This window comes from Hermetia illucens, chromosome 3, assembly GCF_905115235.1.
Source record: "Hermetia illucens chromosome 3, iHerIll2.2.curated.20191125, whole genome shotgun sequence".
Lineage (NCBI taxonomy): Eukaryota > Metazoa > Arthropoda > Insecta > Diptera > Stratiomyidae > Hermetia > Hermetia illucens.
The window spans coordinates 124,498,451-124,522,785 of NC_051851.1; the positions used below are offsets into that span (position 1 = coordinate 124,498,451).

Consider the following 24,335-nt stretch of genomic DNA (forward strand, 5'->3'; position numbering starts at 1 on the left):
AAAGCTCTTACTGTACAAGACTATGATCTTGCCAGTCCTCATGTATTCCTCGGAGACTTGGGTTCTTAGCAAGAAAAATTGCGAACTCTTGGCCGCGTTCGAGAGGAGAATCCTCCGAAGAATCTTTGGCCCCCTATATGAGGATGGACGATTCCGTAGCCTACATAACGACGAAATCTATGAGCGGTACCATGACCGTCTAGCTGTCGGCTCAACAGGTTGCGCTGGGCGGATCAGTAATCCGTAAGGATGAGGATGGTCCAGCTTGGAACGTTTATAAGGGCAATATCTATGGTAGAAGAAAATGAGGCAGGCCCTGCCTGAGATGGATGACGTAGGTCAGGACGCCAGACAGCTTTTAGGGATATCGAACTATTGGACCTCGGCGCAGAACCGGGGTATCTGGAGTCGGTAGAGGTGAGGCAGCGTCTGATGAGTTGCCTCTGCCCTGGACGAAACCGTCAGTCAACTTTTTCCTTCTTTTTTTGAAAACGTGGGTGTTTAACCCAAAAGCGGAGTCCGTGGACTACAAAAGAAGAAGTAAGTTGCTTCCCAAATGGTCCGGTCCGTCATTAAGTGGGTGCGGACCAAGGACTCCCAGCATCCTCAACAAAAAATCTGGAGTTCCTTATTAAGGCAAGCCTAGACCGGATACCGGTTGTCGCGCCGTTCATGATAATGATGTACAAAATAGCAATGACTTGACATGCTACACAAAGACTTAACTCATTTTAATCCGGATTAACGTTACAATTCAAAGAAGTGACGCGCTGATGTTGCCTACCGAAGGAGACAAAACAAGAAAAATAACTTGAAAAGACCTTTTAGTAATTTTTTCATATATTGAAATTGTATTTTTTCTGGTTTTAGTTAAATTTTGGTCTTGCGAATGGGTTTTGTGTTTCTGCTTTGTCTTAATCTTTTACAATATGTAATCGAATTGGTACAATTTTCTTTTGTTATCATACTTTTTGTATATATACTTTCCTTACTCATATTTTATGTTTACTTATACATTAATATCTAGGAATAAAATTTAACAAATATTATGCTTATAGTGGAGAACATTACCATGATCTACAGACACAATCTAATAAATCACCAAGTATATGTTCGTGCACACATTGTTCGATATTATGTATAGAGAATTTCGTTTTTCTGTTTGAAATATGATTTATAAGTTGTATCCTCGCGTTGGTATTGATTTCCTAATGAATTCTTGCATATCATAAAAATAATTTGAGAATAAAGTAATAATTTAATAAAAAAGGTCACTTCAGGAAGAACTAAAACGTGAATGTCAAATCATAACAACAATACGTCTACCTGTGATTGGATATACTCAGTACTAATTTCAGTGGATTCTCGCCCCTCGCTGTTTGGGATGCAGGAAAAGAACTTTCATGTTATGCAATCTGATCTTCAACCTTCCAATATTCACACGAACATTGGAAGGAACTGAAGTTAGAATAAGTATCATTATATCAACTTCTCCAGGCTAAGATGTATTCTGAAACGTCCAAACATTTACGAAGAACCCCCGAAAATTGTAGCTAATATGAAATATGCGATTTCGACACGAAATCATTAAGAAAGAATGATAACAGATCATCATATGAAAATTAAATAACTAAGCTATTTGTTTTAACGCCCATCATTGTTAAACGTCAATGATTTGTTTTATAATTATTGTAAAAGCTACGAAGTTTTCCCCGTTCTGATACGTCTATTCAAAATTGTCTGTGATTTAATTGTGTTTACTGATCTGTTAAATAATATATGAAAATAAGAAGCTGTACGCCTGCCTGCCTTGTATTTGAAGAAAAAACGGTCACAGTTTTACAGGATTAAAAAAAAAAAGCGAAAATATTGAAAAGTACTCCGAATTGGTTGGTGTTTTAACGCATTAGGAAGATAGTACGGTTCTGGAACTTGGGAAATGCTATCTAACTCTGCATAGCCCTTTTCTGCGAATCAGGGAATCATAACAACGATGTTAAGTGGCTCTAAAAGCTTTCAACGTAAATAGTGCTTCACTTTCATCAATTTCCTGTTCCGCACCAGTCGACTCTGCGCAATTAATTGTATTTCAGAAGCGTGAAAAAATTCACTAAACGTATGGATCACAGAAACATTATATAAAGCGAATGAGTTTGTTTTCGAAATCAACACTAGTAAAACTTTGCGTACGTTATGCTATCGCAGTCTCAACTAAATGATTTTCATCAACGCTAGTTGACGAGGTTGTGACAACCGAAACAGCCGGCGATACAACTGTCACATCGTCATCTGTTTCCGAAATCAATACGCTTTCAACGGGAAGCGGGGGATTGTTCGGTTCCGTGAGTTTCACTGAATCATCAACGGAACTGACATTGATTTTTGCTTTGTCAGCATCTACGACCTCAATAACATCACTTGAGCTACTCTCATCATCTTCTCCCTTCTCTTCATGGGGGGGACTCACCCGATCAGTCAGGTCGACCACTTCCTCCGCTTTCGAATTGACTGGCTTGACAGTAGTGGTTGGTTTCGTCACTTGTGGTTGAGTTATAGTTGTCTGAGTTCCTTCCGTTATTGAGGTGGACGTTTGTGCAGATGGCGCCATCATGTACGACACAGTTGCAGTCGAATCAACGGTTGACGCTGTCGTAGTGGAAGTCGCTCCTAGATTTCGACTACTATGAAGCAGATCATTGATCGCATCGACACGCGATTGACTTCCCACTGGCGAATTCAAGTTGATGTAACTCGGATCGGAGCAATTTGTCCCTCCGTCGCTGGGATTGACTGGTGGTTCGCTAGTCAGATCACCAATCTGCACCGAACTATTCACGGTTGGGGTATAGTTTATAAAACTTTGTTGATAATTAATATTTTGTGATTGACAGAAAGTTGGGTTTGAATAATTCTGGTTGAGAAACGAATGCCCATTGTACACCTCATGATACAACGAATTGCCTGGAGCATAATCTCCCAGTGCCAGAATATTATTTGGATTTGCCTGCGAAGAAAGGTCGGCAGTTGTGCTGGTATCATCACGGAATGCGTAATGCAGGTCGATATCGTGGCTGTGATTCGTAGAATTCTGTAGGCTCATTGCTAAACTATCATTAATGGCTAGGTTGCTATTAGACGGCTCGTCCCCGTTCTCCTGAAGTCTCGGCCTTATAAGCGAAGGCCCGTCTACGTTCATTAGATTCGATGTAGATGGCAGCGCTGAGTTGCTCACCCGATTCGTGTATATGCTATTCCCGCCAGTCACATAACTATTCTGATTATGTTGCAAAACTTGACCAGACTCACTAACTCCTACGCTGTACATTTGCTGTTGCGACCGCATATGATTTGAATTCACCAAGTTATTATAACTACATAAGTTGCCTAAGCTAGATACGGTGCTGCAATTAATGGTCGAAGTAACTGAGTTACTGCCATAGCTAAGAATTGTAGAACTAGTTGCTGAAGTCTCTATATCTATGGCGCGCTTCTGCTTATTCTCCAAGTCCAAACGCATAATTGTATGGATGTAATGCGTTCGCACCCTGCTTGGATTGAATTCCACGCGCCCCACAACATTTGCACAGCCATCTCTAGTGCAGCCACACGGGAAATTTGGTCGATCGACCTGTAATTAACAACATGTATAAAAACTATAGCTTACAATGGACAGGATTTGTAATTACCTGACATTTAATTCCGGCCTGGCTGCACGAACAAGTGTCTGGATCACAATATCCTCGGCAGCTGCAACCGCAAAACTCGCGAGAACTTCGAATGGCGCGACATTCATCTTTTTCCGTGGGATCGATTTTTCTTATTCCGGCAGCTTTCAGAATAGCACGCCTTTGACGGGCCGGAACAGGTTGTAAAAATCCGCTGGCGTCCGCATCTAAGTCCGATCCACTCGCTTCACTTATTTCTTCGTCGCTATCCGTTTCATCACTGGACGAACTGCGCGGATTGACTTCTTGCATCTGCTGCTTGTGCATACGTCTTTGCTCAGCTGTGTGTTCAGCTAGAGTGAATGCCCGGCTTTGCACGTGATGGGCAGCCATTCCTAGTGTGCAACCACCTTGTGATGGAATACAGCCGAATCCTTGAACCCGTGGAAAGTAATATACCTTTACCCCATTGAAATTTATTGACCTCTTAGGTCGCTTGTTTGACGATACTTCGCTGAGGCTATCTAAACGTCGCTTTAGATTACTCTTCGCTGGGGGAGGTTTACAAACTGGAGAGTCTACCACAGCACTTGTATTCGCTGATTGAAGTGTAGAGGTCTCGGACCCTAAACCAGAATCTGAGCCATCGCTACGCACTTCTTGTTCCTCTGCACTTGCATCCATGTGCATGCTCGTACCACCATAGTTATCACGCCGCGTTCTTTGGCTTAACCTGTTGCCAGATTTTGGAGCAGATTCAGACAAAATGCCTGATCCAGTCGCAATAGTGAATAGCAGTTCGCCTTCACCGGATGTGTCAGAATGCCCTGCACCTGTACACGAGGCTGTGATGTTATTACTAATGTCGGCGTTGTAGTCGTCTATGGCAAGTGGATCGTGGAGTGGGTCCGTAATTGAATCATTGTGATCGGTTTCTTCCAAAATTACTACTTCGTTCGACTCCAAACTTAAGTCGAGTAGTTCGTTCTTTGATCCGTCTTGGTCGTCAGTATCACATAAGATGCTTTCTGTTTCGTCAGTTACTCTTTGAGAATCATTTGAGATTACAAAAACTTCAGCTTCCTCTTGCGGAGACTCATCTTCGCTGATGATGCTCACATTTTCTAGAGATCCTACGGTGGGGTCTTTACCACTTTCTTCCGACCCATGTTCAAGATAAGTTCCTCCGTCTGCATTTTGTTTATTTGTAATGCCGCTTTTTGCAATTTTTTCATGGGACTCTATGGAATTTCCTGAAGCAGTGGTCACTTCAAAAATACAGGCGTTTTCTTCGTTACTGGCATCGTCTTTTTCACCATCTGCAGGTTTTTCTGTTAAGTCAATGACTGCCTTTGACGCCTCATCTTCTACAAGTAGAACATCATCTGATCCGTCGTTGCTAGAACTCTGAGACTCGTGCTCCTCGACAATGACTTCATTTTCATTCTGATCGTGTGGTGCCTTTCGAGAAGTTGACACTGAGCTTTGATCTGCGCCGTCGCCCTCGTTTTGTTCATCTAATGGATTATTGGTTTCAGATGTCAGCAAGGGAGCTTCTGTGGTGTCATTATTTTCCCCGCTCATGTTGGTTGATGTGGAATTGAATAACGATGAAGAGTTCGTATTCAATTGCAAGTACGTCAAAATTGACTTGATTGGTCTGAGCATCATAAATTAAGAAAGATCACAATTTGCTATCGTTCGTTGCGTGTACCTTTCATGTAGGTAAACATCTGCAAATTAATAAAAATTGTATTAGTCAAAAATACCATGATCTGCATTGAAATAGCGGGTAATTGTGTTATAAGCAATTGAATTAAAATTTGATTTCGTATGCAATTAAAATGCAATTGAATCTTTAAAACAAAGACAAATTTCACACGATATTCAGAAAATCAAAATTAAATACGAATGAATGTCAGGATTTCCCCAATTAATGCTTGAAAGAATTTAATAATAATAATAATCGTTAGCGCAACAATCCATGTTGGATCAGGGCCTTGAAGTGTGTTAGACCACTTCATTCAAGACCGTAACGGTACACTACAGAGCACTGTAGGAGGCAATGTGGTCAGCATTACACTCGCCCGAGATTATTACCCTGATTTGACTCAGGTACTCATTCACAGCTGAGTCGACTGGTATCCGACGTCAAATCACGATGCAAATCCCACTGCCGCCAGCGAGATTTGAACCGCGACCTTCTGTACGACAGCTTTGTGCTCTAACCACTCAGCTATCCGGACACTTGACTAGTACAAAGGACGTGAACCATCAACAACACAACCGTCTCTATTGTTTTCATCTCTTAATGGGGTATAGTGCGTCAAACACTACTACGCGTTATCGTTCACGTTTGACATGCGCTTCAACTACCGCCAGGACTTCCCGAGAATCCCTAAGGATCGACGATTCCGTAGCCCACATAACGACGAAATCTGTGAGTGATACTATGCCGTGGATAAAATCCGGCTCAACAGGTTGCGGTGAGCGGATCATCTAATCTGTATATCTATGGCAGAAAAAGAAGACGGAGCACCCGCTGCTAGAGGTGGAGCGACGGTATGAGCCAGGATGCCAGACAGGTTTTAGGCATATCGAATTGGTGGACTTCGGCGCAAATCCAGGGTGTCTGGAATTGCTTACTAAGGCAGGCCATACAGATCGGAAAAATGCGATGACATTCTTGCCTGACTCAGCGAGTAAGTAAACAAATGGTGCCAGCATAGTCGGGGTGTTTGTCATCGTCCATTGAAGTCCTATACTGCTGGATAAGGCAACAAGAAGAACATCCATACGAAAAAATTAAATCAGTGATATTGATGCAACCTTGGGGACTTCGCTTTTGAGCTCAAATTCCACGCCATCATATGTCGCTCTGTTGTAGCTATTAGCTTGTTCCTGTGTAGATCGTTGGAGATACACTAATACTCCTGTTCACCGTATCGAAATTTAAATTCCGCGGACTATTTCAAAATGCAGGAGGATCCAGGATTTCGATGAAGTGGAAGTGCTAGATCTTCAGAAACTGTAACTCTGCAGGAACCGTCAAGTCCAGCGAGTCATTGTTGGTCGAGATGATTTTCCTTTTTTGGTGGATTATCCTTATGTTACGGTGACTAGCCATTTCATCCACAAAAGGCAAAACTTCACAAGATGTTATACGGTTAAGAACCTGGGTGAAATGTTACTTCCACCTCTTTATCTGCTCGCCATCGAGGATAAGAGGTCTACCGTTAAAGTAACGGAACCATCGAGCAACCAGCGGCCAATTATAAGTTCTTTCGTAATGCGATGTAGCGGCGTAATAACAGATTCACTTTTGTCACGGCGCACACTACATTGAACCTCCCGAAGTCACGCTCACCATCCCTGACACCAATTAATCTCTTCCATTCAATGATCTGCTTCCATGATTCCAGAGTTTGCCAAATCTTATGATATCCCTTCAAGACAAGATTACAAATGAGGAACTTAACTAAGGAAGGCTTGAGGAGAGGAATGAGTATAGATTCGGACCAGTCTGGATCAAGGAGAGGCGTAGAGGGCGCAGAGGCTCAACCACGAAAAAGAAATAAGAAGAAAGAAAATCACAGGATTGTTACGGAGAGCTGGCAGTGGAATCAGCAAAGTTGATGGAAAAAGGGAAAGATTGGGTGAAGTTACGGAAATGGCGAGCGTGGGACCAAAACGACTTCATCGACTTCAAAGTGGAGCGCATTGTCTTGCGGCAAAATCAACATTTATGGGCTTTCCAGGCGGGACCATTTTAGACCAAATTGACCACGCGTTGATTGAACGCCACCATATCTCAGCCTTGATAAACGTTGGAACATATAAGGGGGCCAATGTAGACTCGGACCACTATCTCGTTGGCATAGTGTTCCGTTCTCGAATTACAACTCTGACAATTAGGTGAGAGTGAATGGTGAAGCTATCCACAACAAAGCCCTCCGTAACACCTATAGGGGAAAATGGATTCCGCAATAACCGCAGCTAACAGATGTCCTGGAGATGAAGCAAGTTTTACCAACAAGTCAGCAGGATGAAGACCTATACACCTCGATGCTCATCCAGCCGAGACAAAGAGGGAAATCTGATTTCCGACAGAATAGGCATATTGGAGTTGTCGGTTGAGTGTTTTGATGAACTGCTGAACAACCATAATATCGGCGAGTAGAAGGTCGTGCCAACCGAAGACGACGTACAAATGCGGCCATGCGATTCATCAACTGATGCTCAATGTGTTGCACAGCGAGTCAATGACTGACGACTGGCAAAAAGGCCTTATCTCCGCCTAGAACATCATTGCCAAAGAGGCTTCACTCCAGGAAATCAGCAACAGATCAGATTTTCTGTCCGCGGCAAGCGATGAAAAACTGTTGGAATATGGCCATCAGCTGCACCATCTTTTCATCGATTTCAAGGCCGCATAGCCAGGGTTAACTTGTACACGGCCATGAGAAAGTTCGGTCTTTCGACGAAATTGATAAGACTCACTCTGACTAATGTGCGAGACTAGTGAAAGCAGCATTATCACTCTCGAGACCATTCAACATCAACAACGGTCTAAGGAAAGGAGATGCTCTATCATGCATCTTCTTTAATCTGGCACTGAAGAAAGTGATTAGCGAACCAGATTTCAATGTCTGGAGTTCCTTACTAAGGCAGGCCTAGACTGGATAACGGTTGTTGCGCCGTTGATGAAAGTTGGCTTTCAGGAAGTTCAATATAACAGAATTACGCACATTTTTGGCATCTAAGCGGGGCAGCTCTATATCAAATTCAAATGGGAGTGGCGGCGTCAATTTTAATATAGGAAGATGAGCGATGAAATAGAGAGAGATGGCGCCCCGGGAGATTCGAAAGGAAGAGATCGAGAGTGTGGCCCAAGTTTTTGGATTTTAGGGCAGAACAATTGTTCATAAAGCAAGAGAATGGAAAAGGTTGCTGTAAGCAACAGGAAGGGTAGGATGACTAGGGCAATTGAGCATGGGGAGATTCAAATCTGCGCAGAGGAAGAAAGGGAATCTGGTAGTAAGTTCCGATAAGCTGTCAAGCAAATCTTCGTTCAGGTGAGCAGGGCTAGCACAGGGGACATAGATGTAAGATACAATAAACGGTTGGGAGCTAGGCGGGGATTTTTAATTGCAATTAGTACTTAGTGGTCAAAGGGTAGTATAGGTCCCGGGGCGAAACGTGGATTGGTACCCACGATGGAGCATAAAACCTGGGAAATGCCTGCTGAACCAACACCAACAGCTCTACTACCAAACCCTATCTCCACCTCCACGTGGTGACCGCTGGGAGCTCTTTCTTGACGAAAAGCTGCAGACGGAGAAGGATGAAGGCGAGTCTCCCGCGCCTAAAAACGGGACAAATTGTACCAACTGGTCCTCCAGGTTGGGGGTTGGGTAGGGCTAACAACCCTACACGGAAAACAACCTGTTACGAAGCCACAACAGGAGCCTCGGATAGGACGGATTTTAAAACGACGGACCCGGCAACGACAAAGGAACAACGATTTGCGCATTTTCTCATGGAACGTGCGCTCCCTGTACAGAGATGAAGCTGATAAGCAGCTAGCCGATACCCTGTCCCAATATAGGGCTGATGTAATAGCGTTGCAAGAGATGCGATGGACAGGGACCGGTTTCCTGGAGAAGAGCCACTACACCATATATTATAGCGGCCATCCAGTAAACCATGTGCTCGGAGTAGGTTTCTTAGTCAGCCAAAAAATGAAACCTGCTGTTATCGGCTTTGAAAGTATAAGCGAACGGCTATGCATTCTGCGCTTGCGAGGCAAGTTTAGAAATATAAGCCTCATAAATGTTCACGCCCCTACAGAGGAGACTGCAGAGTCGGAGAAGGATACCTTCTACGAGGCAGTAGAAAGAACCCTCGAAGTCTGTCCCAGATATGATATCAAAATCATACTTGGGGATTTTAACAGCCAAGTAGGGAAGGAGCCCGTATTCAGGCGATACGTTGGCTCCCATAGCTTACACGAAAAAACAAATGATAACGGACTGCGGACTATTCAATTAGCAGGGTCACACGAAATGGTTGTTGGAAGTACCTGGTTTGCGCGGAAAGCGGTCCACAAACATACGTGGGCCTCTCCAGACGGGACCACTTTCAACCAAATTGACCACGTGTTGATCGAACGCCGCCACCTCTCAGCCTTGATGAATGTCAGAACATATAGGGGGGCCAATATAGACTCGGATCACTATCTCGTTGGCATGGTGCTCCGAGCTCGAATAACAATACCACCTAGAATCCCCTCTGACAATCAGATGAGAGTGAACACTGAAGCCATCCACAACACAACCCTCCGCGACACCTATAAGAGGGAAATGGATGCCGCAATAACCGCAGTCAACAGAGGACCTGGAGATGAAGCATCAACTAATGATCTTCACAACCACCTGAAGAACGTTATCATGGATACGGCCACAAATATACTTGGCCCCAGCCGCAAAAGGAGTCGGAACGGCTGGTTTGACGATGAATGTAAGCTAGCAATGGAACGGAAGAATGCCGCATACCGAGTAATGTTGCATTCTCAAAGAACGCGGGCACGCGCAGAGACTTATCACGAACTCCGTCGAGCGGAGAAGCGACTTCACAGACAGAAAAAGGAAGCCTGGGAGAACCAACAAGTCTGTGAACTAGAAAAGTCCAGGGAGCAACCGCACCAGGCGCGGAAGTTTTACCAACAAGTCAGCAGGATGAAGCCTTATACACCTCGATGCTCATCCTGCCGAGACAAAGAGGGAAATCTGATTTCCGACAGAATGGGCATATTAGAGCGATGGGTTGAGTACTTTGATGAGCTACTGAACAACCAGAACATCGGCGAGTTGGAGGTCCCGCCAACTGAAGACGACGAACAAATACTGCCACCACCAAGTTTAGGAGAAACAGTCCGTGCAATTCATCGGCTAAAAAATCATAAGTCGCCAGGAGCCGATGGAATTACAGCCGAATTGGTTAAATATGGAGGCGACCAGTTACACCAAGTGGTTCATCAACTTGTGCTCAAGGTATGGGACAGCGAATCAATGCCTGACGATTGGTAGCGAGGCATAATCTGTCTCATACATAAAAAGGGAGATATCACACAGTGCAGCAATTATAGAGGTATCACGTTGCTGAGTACCATCTATAAGATATTCTCCACTATCTTGCTAGGCCGGATAGCCCCATACGCCCAGAACATCATTGGCCCATACCAAAGAGGCTTCACTCCAGGCAAATCAGCAACAGATCAGATTTTCTCTCTGCGGCAGGCGATGGAAAAACTGTTGGAATATGGACAACAGTTGCACCATCTATTCATCGACTTTAAAGCCGCCTATGATAGCATAGCCAGGGTAAAACTGTACACGGCCATGAGAGAATTCGGTATCCCGACGAAATTAATAATACTGATTAGGCTGACCCTGACCAATGTGCGAGGCCAGATAAAAGCAGCAGGATCACTCTCAAGACCATTCGACATCAACAACGGTCTACGACAAGGGGATGCGCTATCATGCGTCCTCTTTAACCTGGCCCTCGAGAAAGTGATCCGTGATGCTGAGGTGAATGCAAGAGGTACGATCCTCTTCAAGTCCACCCAACTACTGGCCTATGCTGACGATATCGACATTATGGGAAGAACCACCCGAGACGTTCAAACTGCCTTCATCCAGATCGAGCAGGCGGCGCGAGATCTTGGGCTGCACATCAATGAAGGCAAGACAAAATACATGGTGGCAATGTCAGCACCGAAGACGAATCAACCAACAACATCAAACCGCACTGGTCAAACACAAGCACGAACAAGAATAAGGATAGGGGAATACAACTTTGAGACCGTTGACAATTTCTCCTATCTAGGGTCGAAAATCACAACCGATAACAACTACGATGATGAAATCCGCGCACGGTTGTTGTCAGCCAACAGAGCCTACTTCAGCTTACAAAAACTGTTCCGCTTGAAACGTCTCACCATAGGGTCAAAGCTCTTACTGTACAAGACTATGATCTTGCCAGTCCTCATGTATTCCTCGGAAACTTGGGTTCTTAGCAAAAAAAATTGCGAACTCTTGGCCGCGTTCGAGAGAAGAATCCTCCGAAGAATTTTTGGCCCCCTACATGAGGGCATATCTATGGTAGAAAAAGAAGACGAGGCAGACCCTGCCTAAGATGGAGCGATGGCGTGGGCCAGGACGCCAGACAGCTGTTAGGGATATCGAATTGGTGGACCTCGGCGCAAAACTGGGATGTCTAGAGTTCCTTATTAAGGCAGGCCTAGATACTGGTTGTTGCGCCGTTGATGATTTTCAGAAACTCTACACCCGAAAAATCTGAAAAAAATCAGGAGGCTGCCACTATATGGTGCCTAGGTTCCGAAATACCCTCCATACCGATATCTGTTTAAATAAAGTTAATAATAGTGTATTACTATAATTTTTAGTAATTGGCTGCGGAACCCCCCTTAAGTTCATCCTAGCACCAGCAAATGCAGCAATGTAAGCTATAACATAGAGCATGATCCTGCCAAGGTTGGTCGAAATCGCACTATTACTAACAAAGTTATAATAGGTCAAAGTTGTCGCTTCATTGCAAATGCAAGACTGAATATGGATATTCTCACATGATATATGCATATATTAGGTGCTACGCACTAATGGGACAAATGCCGTATAGTGTCCGGATAGCTGAGTGATTAGAGCACAAGGCTGCCGTATGGAAGGTCGCGGTTCAAATCTTGACGTTGGGTACCAGTCGACTCAGCTGTGAATGAGTACCTGAGTCAAATCAGGGTAATCATCTTGGGCGAGCGCAATGCTGACCAAATTGCCTCCTATAGGGTACTGTAATCCTGTAGTGTACCGTTACGGTCTTGAATGAAGTGTTCTAATACTCTTCAAGGCCTTGATCCAATTGGATTGTTGTGCCAACGATTATTATTATTAAGGGGGGTATTGTAGTAAAACTTATTATACCATCTACACCTAACCCGAAACCTTGCACTCGAAGATTATGTGTTCGTTAGTTTCTCTAACCATGCAAGTATTACATTTGTCCGAATCTATGTTTCCAAAACTTTTGAGAAAAACATTGTTGTATGTATGATTGGTTTGAAGGCGATTTAGTAATTTTTCTTGGGAAGTTGTAAATGTACGCGTAGCCTCCGGTTGAATTATGGGTAAAGCCGCGTGAATGGTAGAGAAATAACCCTCTGACACGCCAAAAAGTCATTCTCCCACTCTCTATACGGGAGTTACTGAATTGCCTTCAGAACATCTATAGGAGAGGGTTCGAGCTAAGACTAGAGCTAAGAGCCTTACGGGCCTCTAAATGGGTGAGTTCATTTAATGGGCACCATAACACTTTTAAAGATTTAAAAGGGGTTAGAAGCAAGGGCATGTATTTTGTCAAGTAGGTGATGCGATGGCGTAGTTTGTTTGAGTAATTTACAAGTATGGAGAGAGTCTGTAATGATAGCAGCCTTCTTCTCACCCATGATGAAAGCCAGCTTGATGCCCCGAAGTACGGCAAAAAGTCAGCCGTCAAAACCCCCAACTAATATCCAAGGAAAAACGTGAGACTTGCAACCACCGCACAGACAGACCCTTCACGCATGAACACAGCATCAGACGCCAGGACCAGAAAACCCCTTCATTTGAAGGGGTAGCATTCTCATGCCACACGCAGCCGCTACCTGCGCCAGGTGATCCCCAAATGATACCGCAGGACAACCAGAATTTTATTAGAGGCTGTGGGAATAAAATTGAGAATTAGTGACAAACAAGCTGCGGAGCGACTTATAGATCGAGGAGAGACCATTTTCAACATCCGGGTTCTGAACCATCAAATGATAGGTTTTAGGATTTCTTTCCTTTAATTTAAGAAGTTCTTTGGTTGCCAGGAGGGGCCTTCTGAAATGGAGAGGCAGTTCGTTGGCAAAAGCAAAAATCTGGTGCAACGGGGTAGTTTTGGTCAGCCCCAAGCATCTTCTCAGGATGCAATCAGATATTAAGTTGAATGTTCTCAAAATATTTTGACGGATTCATAGTGAAAGTAGCGGTACACTTTACCACAGATCTGTAGTGATTGGTGACCTTGCGGGGTGTGGGACTCAAGAAAAATCCGTTGAAAAATTAATCAACCTTTACGGTTTTACTAATAATGGATTTCAAGTGATCTCTGACCGAACCCGTCCTCGTTTTCTCTCTGTATAAAAATGTAATGGATTTGACATGGGCAAGGGTAAGATTATTATTTAATGAGCAGCTTCTCTTGAAGGATATAGATTAGGATTTGGTTATGTTGATTGGTAGGCCCAATCTCCGGGATTCATCAACAAATACATTTACTTGCCTTTGCAAACAACCAATCGTCTCCAGTGGCCAAAATGAGGAAATCGTCCGCATATTGGAAGATCATTCAATTCTATCAGAGCATTTATTATGAAGGGATGTTGTACAGCTATTAAGCAACATTGGACTTAGAACGCATCCTTGGGGAATTCCATATCCAACTTGAACGCTGACCAGTCCTAGTTGTAGGCGTAAATTGGACATTATCCTTGGCACTCATAAAACAATCTCAACAGGAAAGCGAAAATGTGACATTATGTCGCTGAGGGTAGCCAGATCACATCCAACACTTGCTGATCTTTACCTTTTGCTATTTATGCAAGCAGACGTAGATTTGCCTGCCGAATTGGCATAGCATTGATACGTACTTTGGTCATGGAATTAAACAGTTTGGCAAACATATTTATGAGAGCAATAGGTCAAACTGGTCAAAAGTTTTGAGTCCTTAGGTGTTTTTGAGATGGGTACAACCCGAATAATAGACTAGTCCCCAGGAGGATTCAACCTGTAGCAGATGAGATTAGGCCCCTGTAGCAGTGCATAGGATATTTGGATATTATCCGGACCATGGGCCTTAGTAATTCAGCCGTCAGCTCTTCTAGAGAAAGGCTGAGAACAGTGGTATATCTAAGTATATTCGGAAGAGAATGGGGAATGGGGCTGTATGCCCAGCAAGAAAATCAAGATTTTTCTTAGGATGCCGCTGTGGTAACCACGAAAACTCTTCATGGATTTTAAGAAGGAGTTGACACCTTTCGTCACAGATAAATAAGTCAGCCCAAATTTCACGCCAACACTTGCGCTTCGCGTCAGCAACAGCCATCTTCCACAGAAGTTTGGCCTCTTCAAATAGGAGTAAATTTCCGGTGCTGAATCTAGCCCTGAATCGCATATACGCGATTGCTTAGCCAAAAAAAAGTGGGAATCATATTGTCTACTTTTAAGTTGACCAATATATGGGAAAGGTGCCAGGCGTATCGTTCAGTTTTAAGTAGCTCCTGCAGTAAACACAGGCACCGGCCATGGTGATGCCGAAAGGAGGCGATTCATATGTGATATACTTGCAGATTACTCAAGCCTGAGGAGAGAAGGTTGAAATAGCAGAAACCCCGGGTTTTCTCTCTACAGACCAGGTTGTAAGTTAACCGATTTTCCAACTAAACTGTTGCAAACATTGTTGCGATATACACCGCGCTCTTTTTGTGAAGTCAAGTGATTTCGAACTCACCTTTGGAATACAAAAAAATATGATTTGCGGTTTTGTCCTGGGCAGAGGGAACTCATCAGACGTTGCCTAACTTCTGCCCTGGTAACGGCGTGACCAAAGTGGGAGCAAATGCCAGCTTGTAACCCCTTCGATCTCGCTGTTCCCAGGGCAGAGGTGAGGCAGCGTCTGATGAGTTGCTTCTGCTCTGGAGGAAACCGCAAGTCATATTTTTTGCAACCTGGATGCTTGCCCAAGGATGAGGGTTCAGTGAGCCACAACCAAGGAAGTATGTTGCTTTCCAACTAGTCCGGTCCGGTATTAAGTGGGTGGCGATCTTCTATGAAAAAATTCTTGTGGAGTCTAGACTCGTTTGGTCTTGGGTTGCAGAACATGGCCTTTGTGACTGCGCTGCATTGGTGGCAATAAAGGAAAAGGTTTCGTTAAGTATTTTCTATCGAGCCAGGTGGAAGTTCCTTGTTAATGGCTATCTTACGACACAAGCATATCAGAATCTCATCAGCGGCGGAGGCAATCGTCGATTTTTCATTTGATTCGCGTAGTCCTTGAAACAATCAGTATTGTTGCTGCTGAGAGGCAGCAAATGGTTAGTATTTCGAATTGAAGAAAAAAATATCACAACTTCAGGAATGAATTATTCGTCGCAAGGATGCGTTTGTCTGAAACAGCTGGGCTTCTAAGGGCCGGAAAATATCCAAGGACGGTGTCCCCAGTCCTCACTACCGGTTGTTGAGCCGTTGCCTCGTTTGTGTTTGGGCAATGCAAAAAATTGAAATCGCCGTCTACAAAACACGTCCTAATTACACATGAAAACGTCTTCAGACTTCATTAATGCCAACGGCCGGCGAACAAACCGATGATCATGGCGCCCTTTACGAGCAGCTGTGAAATTGTTGCACTGCCGCCATGCTGAATGGAATTTCAATTAGGACCTCACAATCCCTTTGGAAGGCGCACCAGAGTTTTCAAATGTTACGAAATGAGACTATATTCAAATTGGGCTATTCTGGCCCCGAGACACGCTCAGGACCACTTGCGAAATTACCTTCACCGAGAAGTTCTCCGGCCAGCGCAGCGGTCCGAGGATCTGTTGCACAATCAGCAAACCACTGCCGGAAGCCCCACCAAAAGCTCCAAGACCGCCTTGGCGTTCTGCCGAGAATCGTCCCCGCAAGCAAGCTCCTGCGAATCCTCCTGGGCCCCGTTCAACGTCCCCCTCAGCGACAGAGCCAATTTCGCACCGACTTCACTAAAACAAGGAAAATCCACACAACTCCCTTCTGCGCCACTTGTCCTTGCGGGATGATGTTCCGGTGACGGCGATCCGGGAAAATTCCGTTTCTATTTTCCTTCCGCCCCTCTTCCAGCGCGTTTGCTTTCCGAACTCGGCGGCTGACTTTGCGTCACTTTGCACCGTCCAATCGCTTCAAATTTTCAATATTTTCCGAACGTCACGCCAGAGATCGACGAAATCCGATTAACACCTTGCGTCGCGCAATCCGCGGCTCCGGCACTATGAAAATCGGAAGGATTACGTGACCGACGTTTCCGAGCCCTTAATCGAAATGAAGGATTGAAAAATTCCGTTTCCTTTTGAAACACTAAAACGAGAAGTTGGAGGACAAACTCGAAATCCACTCTCATAACTTTTTCGACTTGACTTGGACGAGTGATGCGCACGGCTATGTGGATGGGGCGATTGGTTGAAATCGTGGGGTGCATCGGTTCGCGTCTACGGTATTTCCGTCGTACATCGTAATCGCGAGATGCATTGTTCACTCCCCTTTTTGGTAAGAATATTCAAAAAAGATACTTAATACATACAGACTAAATTTTACGGTGTTTTCTCAATTGAATTCGCCGAAAACGCGGAGGTATTCTAATAGTTTTACTAAATTCCTTATTTAGAGTAAGTTTTTAGTTGGGAAACCGACCTCCAGGCGCCGCTAGGTTCCTGCAACAGTTCAAAAGGCCAACATGAAATTGAGATACATTTTGAATTTCAGATGGCGATTCATCTGCCTTTGATGACTAATTTCCAGACAACCAGATGTAATTCGATTACATATTTTTTCACAGGAAATCCCGTATTAGTTAAGCAAGAAAATCCGCAAAGATATTATGGAAACAACCAATCAATTTGTCACGTTCTCAAAGATGAGCTTTAAGCATAAGCTTTACATTTAAACGTTGAACAATGCAAACTTGGCAACAGCGTAACAGATCCGCATAATTTAGAGTTGCTCTTTGACAACAGATGTCAGCAGCGGCACAAAGGTGGTCGTTTTAGCACGTCATTCTTCGGTACGGAAGTGAAGTACTTGGCAAGTGAGCCAATCGGAAATTGAATTCCAAGATGCCGTGTTTACCGTTTAACGGATGAATATTCTTTAAAATCCACCGCCACTACGTTTTCTTCTATCATACATTAGAAAAAGCAAAGTTTTAGGGAGTGTTGTATTCTTGAACGTCAGCATTCCAGATTTCAGCCAGAATGTCGAGCATCTCATGGGGTATGTAGAATTGTTTTTTAAGAATATATTTTTTTACTTATAATCGGTGCTGGCAGGATTTTTTGTTAAATTTAAATTGCGATTACTCATATTATTGAATGGTAATCTATACTGCTTCAATAGTATTCCCAAGTTAACGGAGCAAACGTATTTCAACGACGAATGGTTAATCGAGAATTTCGCGATTTTTACTCTGAGGGAACTTTACCAGGAGCGGAGCAATTCAGGCTGCTCATGGGTCACTGATCACTGCGGGCTAAACTATCACCTGGGGAAGCTAGGGATATTTACGGACACTGCGTAGATTCTGTGAGGAGAGTGATGAAACTTCGGTACATGTTCTGGGACAGTGTCCGGCACTTGGACAAAGTGTTCCCTCAACCGTTCTTCTTCATTTCTTAGAGTCATAGCCATTAAACCGTTTCCGATTCCACAGAAGGGTTCTGGCCCGTGTAAAGGCGTCCCTGCCCACTTCTTGCCTAGTTCGTCTGCTACCTCGTTGCCTTCCAACCCAGCATGGTCTGGAACCCAAAGTATGCAGACCTTTTTGGACGAGCCGAGTGTATTCAGTTTCTCAAAACATTCCCATACCAGTTTAAAGTTCACCTGGTTGGACCTAAGTGCCTTGATCGCTGCTTGGCTGTCGGTGAGAATAGCTTTGTTCTTTCCCCTGTGGTTCCTTTGGAGATTAAAGGAGGCACATTTGTCTATGACGTATATATCCGCCTGGAATATGCTAGTGTACCTGCCCATTGGCTCAAAGTACATTTTCCTTGGACCAATGACACCGGCACCCGCTCCCTCTGCTGTGAGGGATCCGTCAGTGTACCAAGTAATCAGTTGTTGATTTAACCCGTATCTCGCAGCCACGCTCTCCCAGTTTGCCTTGCTACTCCAACGTGTTTCAAACTTCTTATCGAAGTGAAACCTAGTTGTCATATTATCCCTTGGTATCAGTAATTCGGGATACCGCCTAGAAAGGATATCAATGTTCCTTCGGTTTAGGTAGCTCCCCGCCTCACTCATACTACCGGGCATCCTGAATATTGCCCTCCTTGCCTGCATCTGTATGTGCAGATGGAGAGGGGCTAATCCCAGAAGGACCTCCAGGGATGCCGTTGGGCATGTCCTCATTGCCCCACTGATACACACACAAGCCAATGTTTGGAGCTTATGTAATTCCCTGGCTTGTGTTCTGAGTTTGGTTCTTTTTGCCAAGATTACCGCTCCATAGGTAATTATTGGTCTTACTATTGCAGTACATATCCAAAGTAGTATCTTCGGGCTGTCAAGTCATCAGAGCCCTCGTGGCTTTCCGACATGTGTCTTCCAGAGTAATTTTTGGTCTAGCATAATTCCCAAATATTTGACTTCTGTTTCTCGTTTCTCCTCCATATCATGTAATCTTATGGCTCTCAAGTGATCAAGCTTACGCCTCCTAGTGAATGGTACTATGTCGGTTTTGGCTGGGTTGATCCGCAGTCCCACCTTCCTGCAACAGGCACTTGAACCCTTAGTCCAGTTTGGATTCTATCACATAGGGTGTCTTCACATTTGCCCCTACATATTAAAACAATGTCGTCCGCGAACCCTAGACTTGTATTCCAGCACTTGTTAGCACGCCCAGGAGTTCGTCCACTACCATACTCCACATCACCAGCGATAGTACCCCGCCCTGTGGACAGCCTTGAGTAGTGTTAATGACAGAAGAATTTGTACCTGTCGGTACTTCTATTTGCCTGCTTTCTAGCATTTTGCCCATGGAGAATGCCGGGGTGTTTCCCATTACTTTCCGGATCAGCGCATCTTGTATCTCTGTGTGCGATGTGTTGTCGAATGCTCCTTCGATATCGAAAAACGCATACAGTGCTATTTCTTTTGCTTCTATGGCATCCCGTAATACATCCCCCAGTTGATACAGAGTAGTTTCAGTTGACCATCCTGCCCGGTAAGCGTGTTGACAGTGATGTAGGGGATTACGCTTTAGAACGATAGTTTTAATATAGCTGTCTATGACCTTCTCCACCGTTTTGAGTACGAAAGATGTTAGGCAAATTGGTCTGAAAGATTTAAGGTGAAAAAGATCCTTTTTACTTGCTTTCGGAATAAAGACCACTGTTGCCCGTCTCCATGCCCTTGGTATGTATCCCAGTGCTATGCTCCCGCTTACCACCCTCAGAAGAGACTCTAAGATAATTGCTAGGCCTCTCTGGATTAGTGCTGGAAAAATGCCATCTACTCCGGGAGATTTCAGTGGTTTAAAAGTTCCCACTGCCTACCTTAGCCTAGTTTCTAAGCATACCTCTATCGCTAGTTTCCAGTTCTCCTTTCTTCTCCTTCTATTCGTTGCTGGGGTGTTAGGCAGAATGTTGTCGCCTGCCACCGTGGGGTAAGACCCCGGGAAATGAATACTGAGAAGCAGGTGTACCCTGTCCTCCTCATTCTCGGTAAATGTCCTATCTTCCTTTTTCAAGCAAACAGAGGATAATCCCCCGTCTTTGGCTACAGCCTTGTAAAGCCTGGTTGCTTTCTGTGATCTGTGTCGATCCCTTCACAGAATTCCCTGAAGCTGTTCCGTTTTGCTTCCCTGATCGCGTTGCTATATGCAGTCAGTGCATTTTTGTACCTCTGCTAGTCCCCGGTGTGTTTTGCTCGGTTGAAGAAATTTCGTGCCTCTGTTCTCATTCTGGCCAGGTTCCTATTCCACCATGGTACATTCCTTGATAACTTAACTGTCTTAGCCGCGCAGCTGGCCTCATATGTATCAATGACGACTGTATTGAGATTTTCCACCATTGTTTCTAGTTCCAGTTCGCTCCTGATGTCACCGCCCCCTTGAAGGTGGGCAATGTTGTTACTCAAGTCCATTGCGTAGGATTCCCAGTCCGTTCCGGGATTCCTTCTTATTCTTTTTATTTCGGAGTTACCCTCAATGTCGAATCTGATTATCCTGCGATCAGACATAGAGGGTTCATTCGGCACTTTCCAATTCCTGACCATTCTGTTCATTAGAGTATTTCCTAGAGTTATGTCCAGTGCTGGTCACAAATGTTGGTGTGTTCCCTACGTTGTATATTTCTAACTTATTCCTAAGAATAAATTCGATTGGTGTCGCTGCTTCCCCAGGGGTCGTTGGCATCGCAGTCGAGGAGAAGTGGTAACGCCCTCTTCTCACAATACTTCGCCAGTTTTGCGACTTGTTCCGGTGGAGCCCTGGTTTCGTCTCCTGGGAAGTATCCCGATGCCACAACTACCTCTCGAGTGCTCCTACTGGCTTACAATGAGACTTGGATAGCCACAAGGTCCCCGGTTAACAGGTCTGAAAGACATATGTATTTTAAATTATGTTTAAGAATTATGCAAGCTCCTGCTTTTTCACAAGAGGAGTTCCAAATTACCCTGTATGCTTCCTCCTTGCAGACCGCGAATCTGCCCCCGGTACACCCAGGGATCCTGAGCCAGCACTATTCCAATGTTCTCCTTGGAACTTCCCCTTACAATTACTGCAGATACACCTTTCGCATGGTGGAGGTTTACCTGGGCTATCTTAGTGCTCGCCATTGGCTCCGTTATTGTTTGGAGCTCTTCTCCACTGTCGCCCTCCTCTGACATGGCGCTTTCCTGTGCATCGCTGTCCACCCTGACCCCTAGGAGTCCTATGTCTAGGTCGTCCAGCTTCTGCTCTTTACTGGGCAGCAGGTCTACTTTCCTGGTTGATACAGTCCTTTCCGCCTCTATGGCTTTCGAGACTTCTTCGGGGACTTCGGTATGCTTTTCACCCGATGTCTCCTTCGAGGTGTCTTTCCTCGGCTTTTCCCTGTGCAAATGCACGGGTATGAAAAACTGTTACCATGTGGGCTCCTGACATATCATCCCCAGCACATGTTGACAGTTCCACCCCTTCCCAGCCTCCCAATCTAGGAACTATGGTTCTAAAACACTCAGCAGTGTCTTCCGTCGCGTAGTCCACCAGTATAAGGCCTGGTCGAAAGCGTATCCCGGTGAACACAAGCTTCGAAGTCCATCACTTGCACATCTGCCTGACGACAAGGTCCTCAATGGGCTCCTGCTCCTCACGACAGAGTATTTGCCCGGGAAACGTTTTTGGCATTATGGCCAGTCGAATGCCCTTGGCCGCGCTAGTGGCGGGCTTCCTGAATCCTACCTTCACCCCTGACCTGTCCGGGTTTTTTCCCCCCTTGAGTTCAGGTTTGGATTTTTCGGGAAGCATTCCCTTCATGCGGGCTGATCCCTACTGTTCTTCGCTTTCTCGGCTCCAGTAGAGATGGCTTAGGTCTGTCCTGTCCTTCTTGAGGACCTCTTCCGGTTTCAGGCCTTCCTTCAGATAGCGCAGCTATCATTTACCACCTGCGCCACTGACACCTATCTGCTTCCTGACGTCTTATATATTTATCTCAAACGTGCTTTTGCTGGTCCCTGCTTTTTGAGCAGTGGCGTTCGTTGGTTGTTGTCCACGCAGTGTGCCAATGTTAACCCCTTGTTGGGTGTAATCACCTGGCTCTCAGTATTTCGGAGATGCCCCTCCGCCTGATTAACCAGTTTTGTTGGTTTTGGTTTTTTTTTCTTTATTGCTTGCACTCATTTGATTCCCACAAGTATGGGGGTTAGGAGGTCCGCCGTGGCGTAGCCCCCCGTAGCACGGTCAGGTCTAACTTACTCATTGGGACGACCAAGTATCAGTGAAGCTCCGTTCAAACACAGTCAGTTACCCCAGACTGCAAACTATCCAATGGGCACGGTTCGCATGACGCCCTAGCTTGGGGAAGGTGTTTTTCGACTCCCCAATCTTAATCCGTAAAGGGGCACAATATTTTTTTTAGGACCCAGTGAGACTGTCTTTGACAAAATTATTATTATTAGAATAAGTCGTTAAACCGGAAGCTAAACGCTTTAGGTGTGGAAGGCTTTGTGTATTGCTTATTTAAGCATATTTCAATGGTAATTTGTCCCATTTGTACGTAACTCGTAAAGTTTATGCATTTCGTTTATCAGACCATTCACTTTACTATGATACCGGCGTTCAAAGTCTTAGAATACAATAAATTTGCAAAAGTGACAACTTTGACAGCTCTGTTAGTAATAGCGCGATTTCCATCAAACTTGGTAGTATCATGCTCTGTTGTATAGCCTATATTACTGCCAAAATTGATGATTCTAAGGCAACTTCCAAAAAATGTACTTATAATAAATAAATACTAGCACTAAGTGCCAAGCATTTAGGCTCAGGTGATCCTACCTACTTAAATTATAAAGGGGCGCTGGTGGTGGTGGCCGGTAGTAGGTCAATGGGAGAATGTGTCAAGAACTCCTCGCAACATCGAACAGGTATGCAGAATGGTGTACTTTCTGCATGCTTTGAACCAGACTGTGTGAGTGTCCCAGGACATGAAAGAAAGCCGTGAGGGATTTAGGTACAATACCTGTAGCTGATAATATTATGGGAACTACAACCACCCGCTCGAGACGCCAAATTTGTTTGATTTCTCGAGCCGCTGGCTCATAGTTCACCTTCTTCTCCAGGTATTTCCGTTCGATGTTGCATTATGGGGGATAATAATAATAATAATCGTTGGCGCAACAATCCATGTTGGATCAGGGCCTTGAAGTGTGTTAGAGCACTTCATTCAAGACCGTAACGGTACACTAGGAGGCAATGTGGTCAGCATTGCGCTCGCCCGAGATTATTACCCTGATTTGACTCAGGTACTCATTCACAGCTGAGTCGACTGGTATCCGACGTCAAATCACGATACAAATTCCACTGCCACCAGTGAGATTTGAACCGCGACCTTCCGTACGACAGCCTTGCGCTCTAACCACTCAGTTATCCGGACACATTATGGGGGATAGCAACATCAATTATATAAGCGTCTTGTCAACTAACAGCACGCCAGGCTTGTTGTGTGGAATATGGCGAACAGTCAGAACTTGCCGGTCCCAGTACATGCTGTAAGTAGAACTATCAAGTACTACCTGCGGCTTATATCGGTAAACCGGACATGTTCCTGTGATTGGCCCATGCTTGTATGCAAGGTTTTGATAGATGACCTTATATACATCATTATGCCTGGTGATGTATTGCACCGGTGCCATAACAGTACAGCCAGAAATGAGATGGCCCAACGTTTCTAACGCCGAACCACACATTATGCACTGGTCGTTCTCCACCCGCTCTTTCATGATGAGCTTTTTATAAGCTTGGGTGGCGACCACGCCGTCCTGAATGGCACACATCAATCCCTCCGTCTCAGCAAAGAGCTCCCCAGCACACAGCCATCTATTCGACAAATGCAAATCGACAAATGGCTGCCAAAGACAATTCACGTGTTTACCGTGCATTGCCTTCGACTTCCATTCATCGATCTGCTCTTGGTCCGACCTCACCCCACTCAGAGGACTGAAAGACCGATCCTTCACGTTGAGCGAATTCAGTCCACAATCTGCTTTACAGACAGCCGCAAGCAAGAGACTCGCTTGCTCTATGCTGTAAAGATAAGCGCGCGGTGAGCCGACTTGATGTTGTGCTGCCACG

General features: G+C 44.8%; 1 protein-coding gene across 1 annotated transcript; it reads right to left on the bottom strand.

The window, feature by feature from the left end:
• Positions 1 to 828: 828 nt before the first annotated feature.
• LOC119651548 lies at positions 829 to 16,938 on the bottom strand. The gene is made up of 3 exons (XM_038055181.1): positions 16,315 to 16,938; positions 3,687 to 5,398; positions 829 to 3,628 (listed from the first exon to the last, which is right to left on the bottom strand). Exons 2-3 carry the CDS (start codon positions 5,334 to 5,336, stop codon positions 2,192 to 2,194), a joined length of 3,087 nt encoding a protein of 1,028 aa, XP_037911109.1. The 5' UTR covers positions 5,337 to 5,398; positions 16,315 to 16,938; the 3' UTR covers positions 829 to 2,191.
• Between the last annotated feature and the right edge of the window lie 7,397 nt (positions 16,939 to 24,335).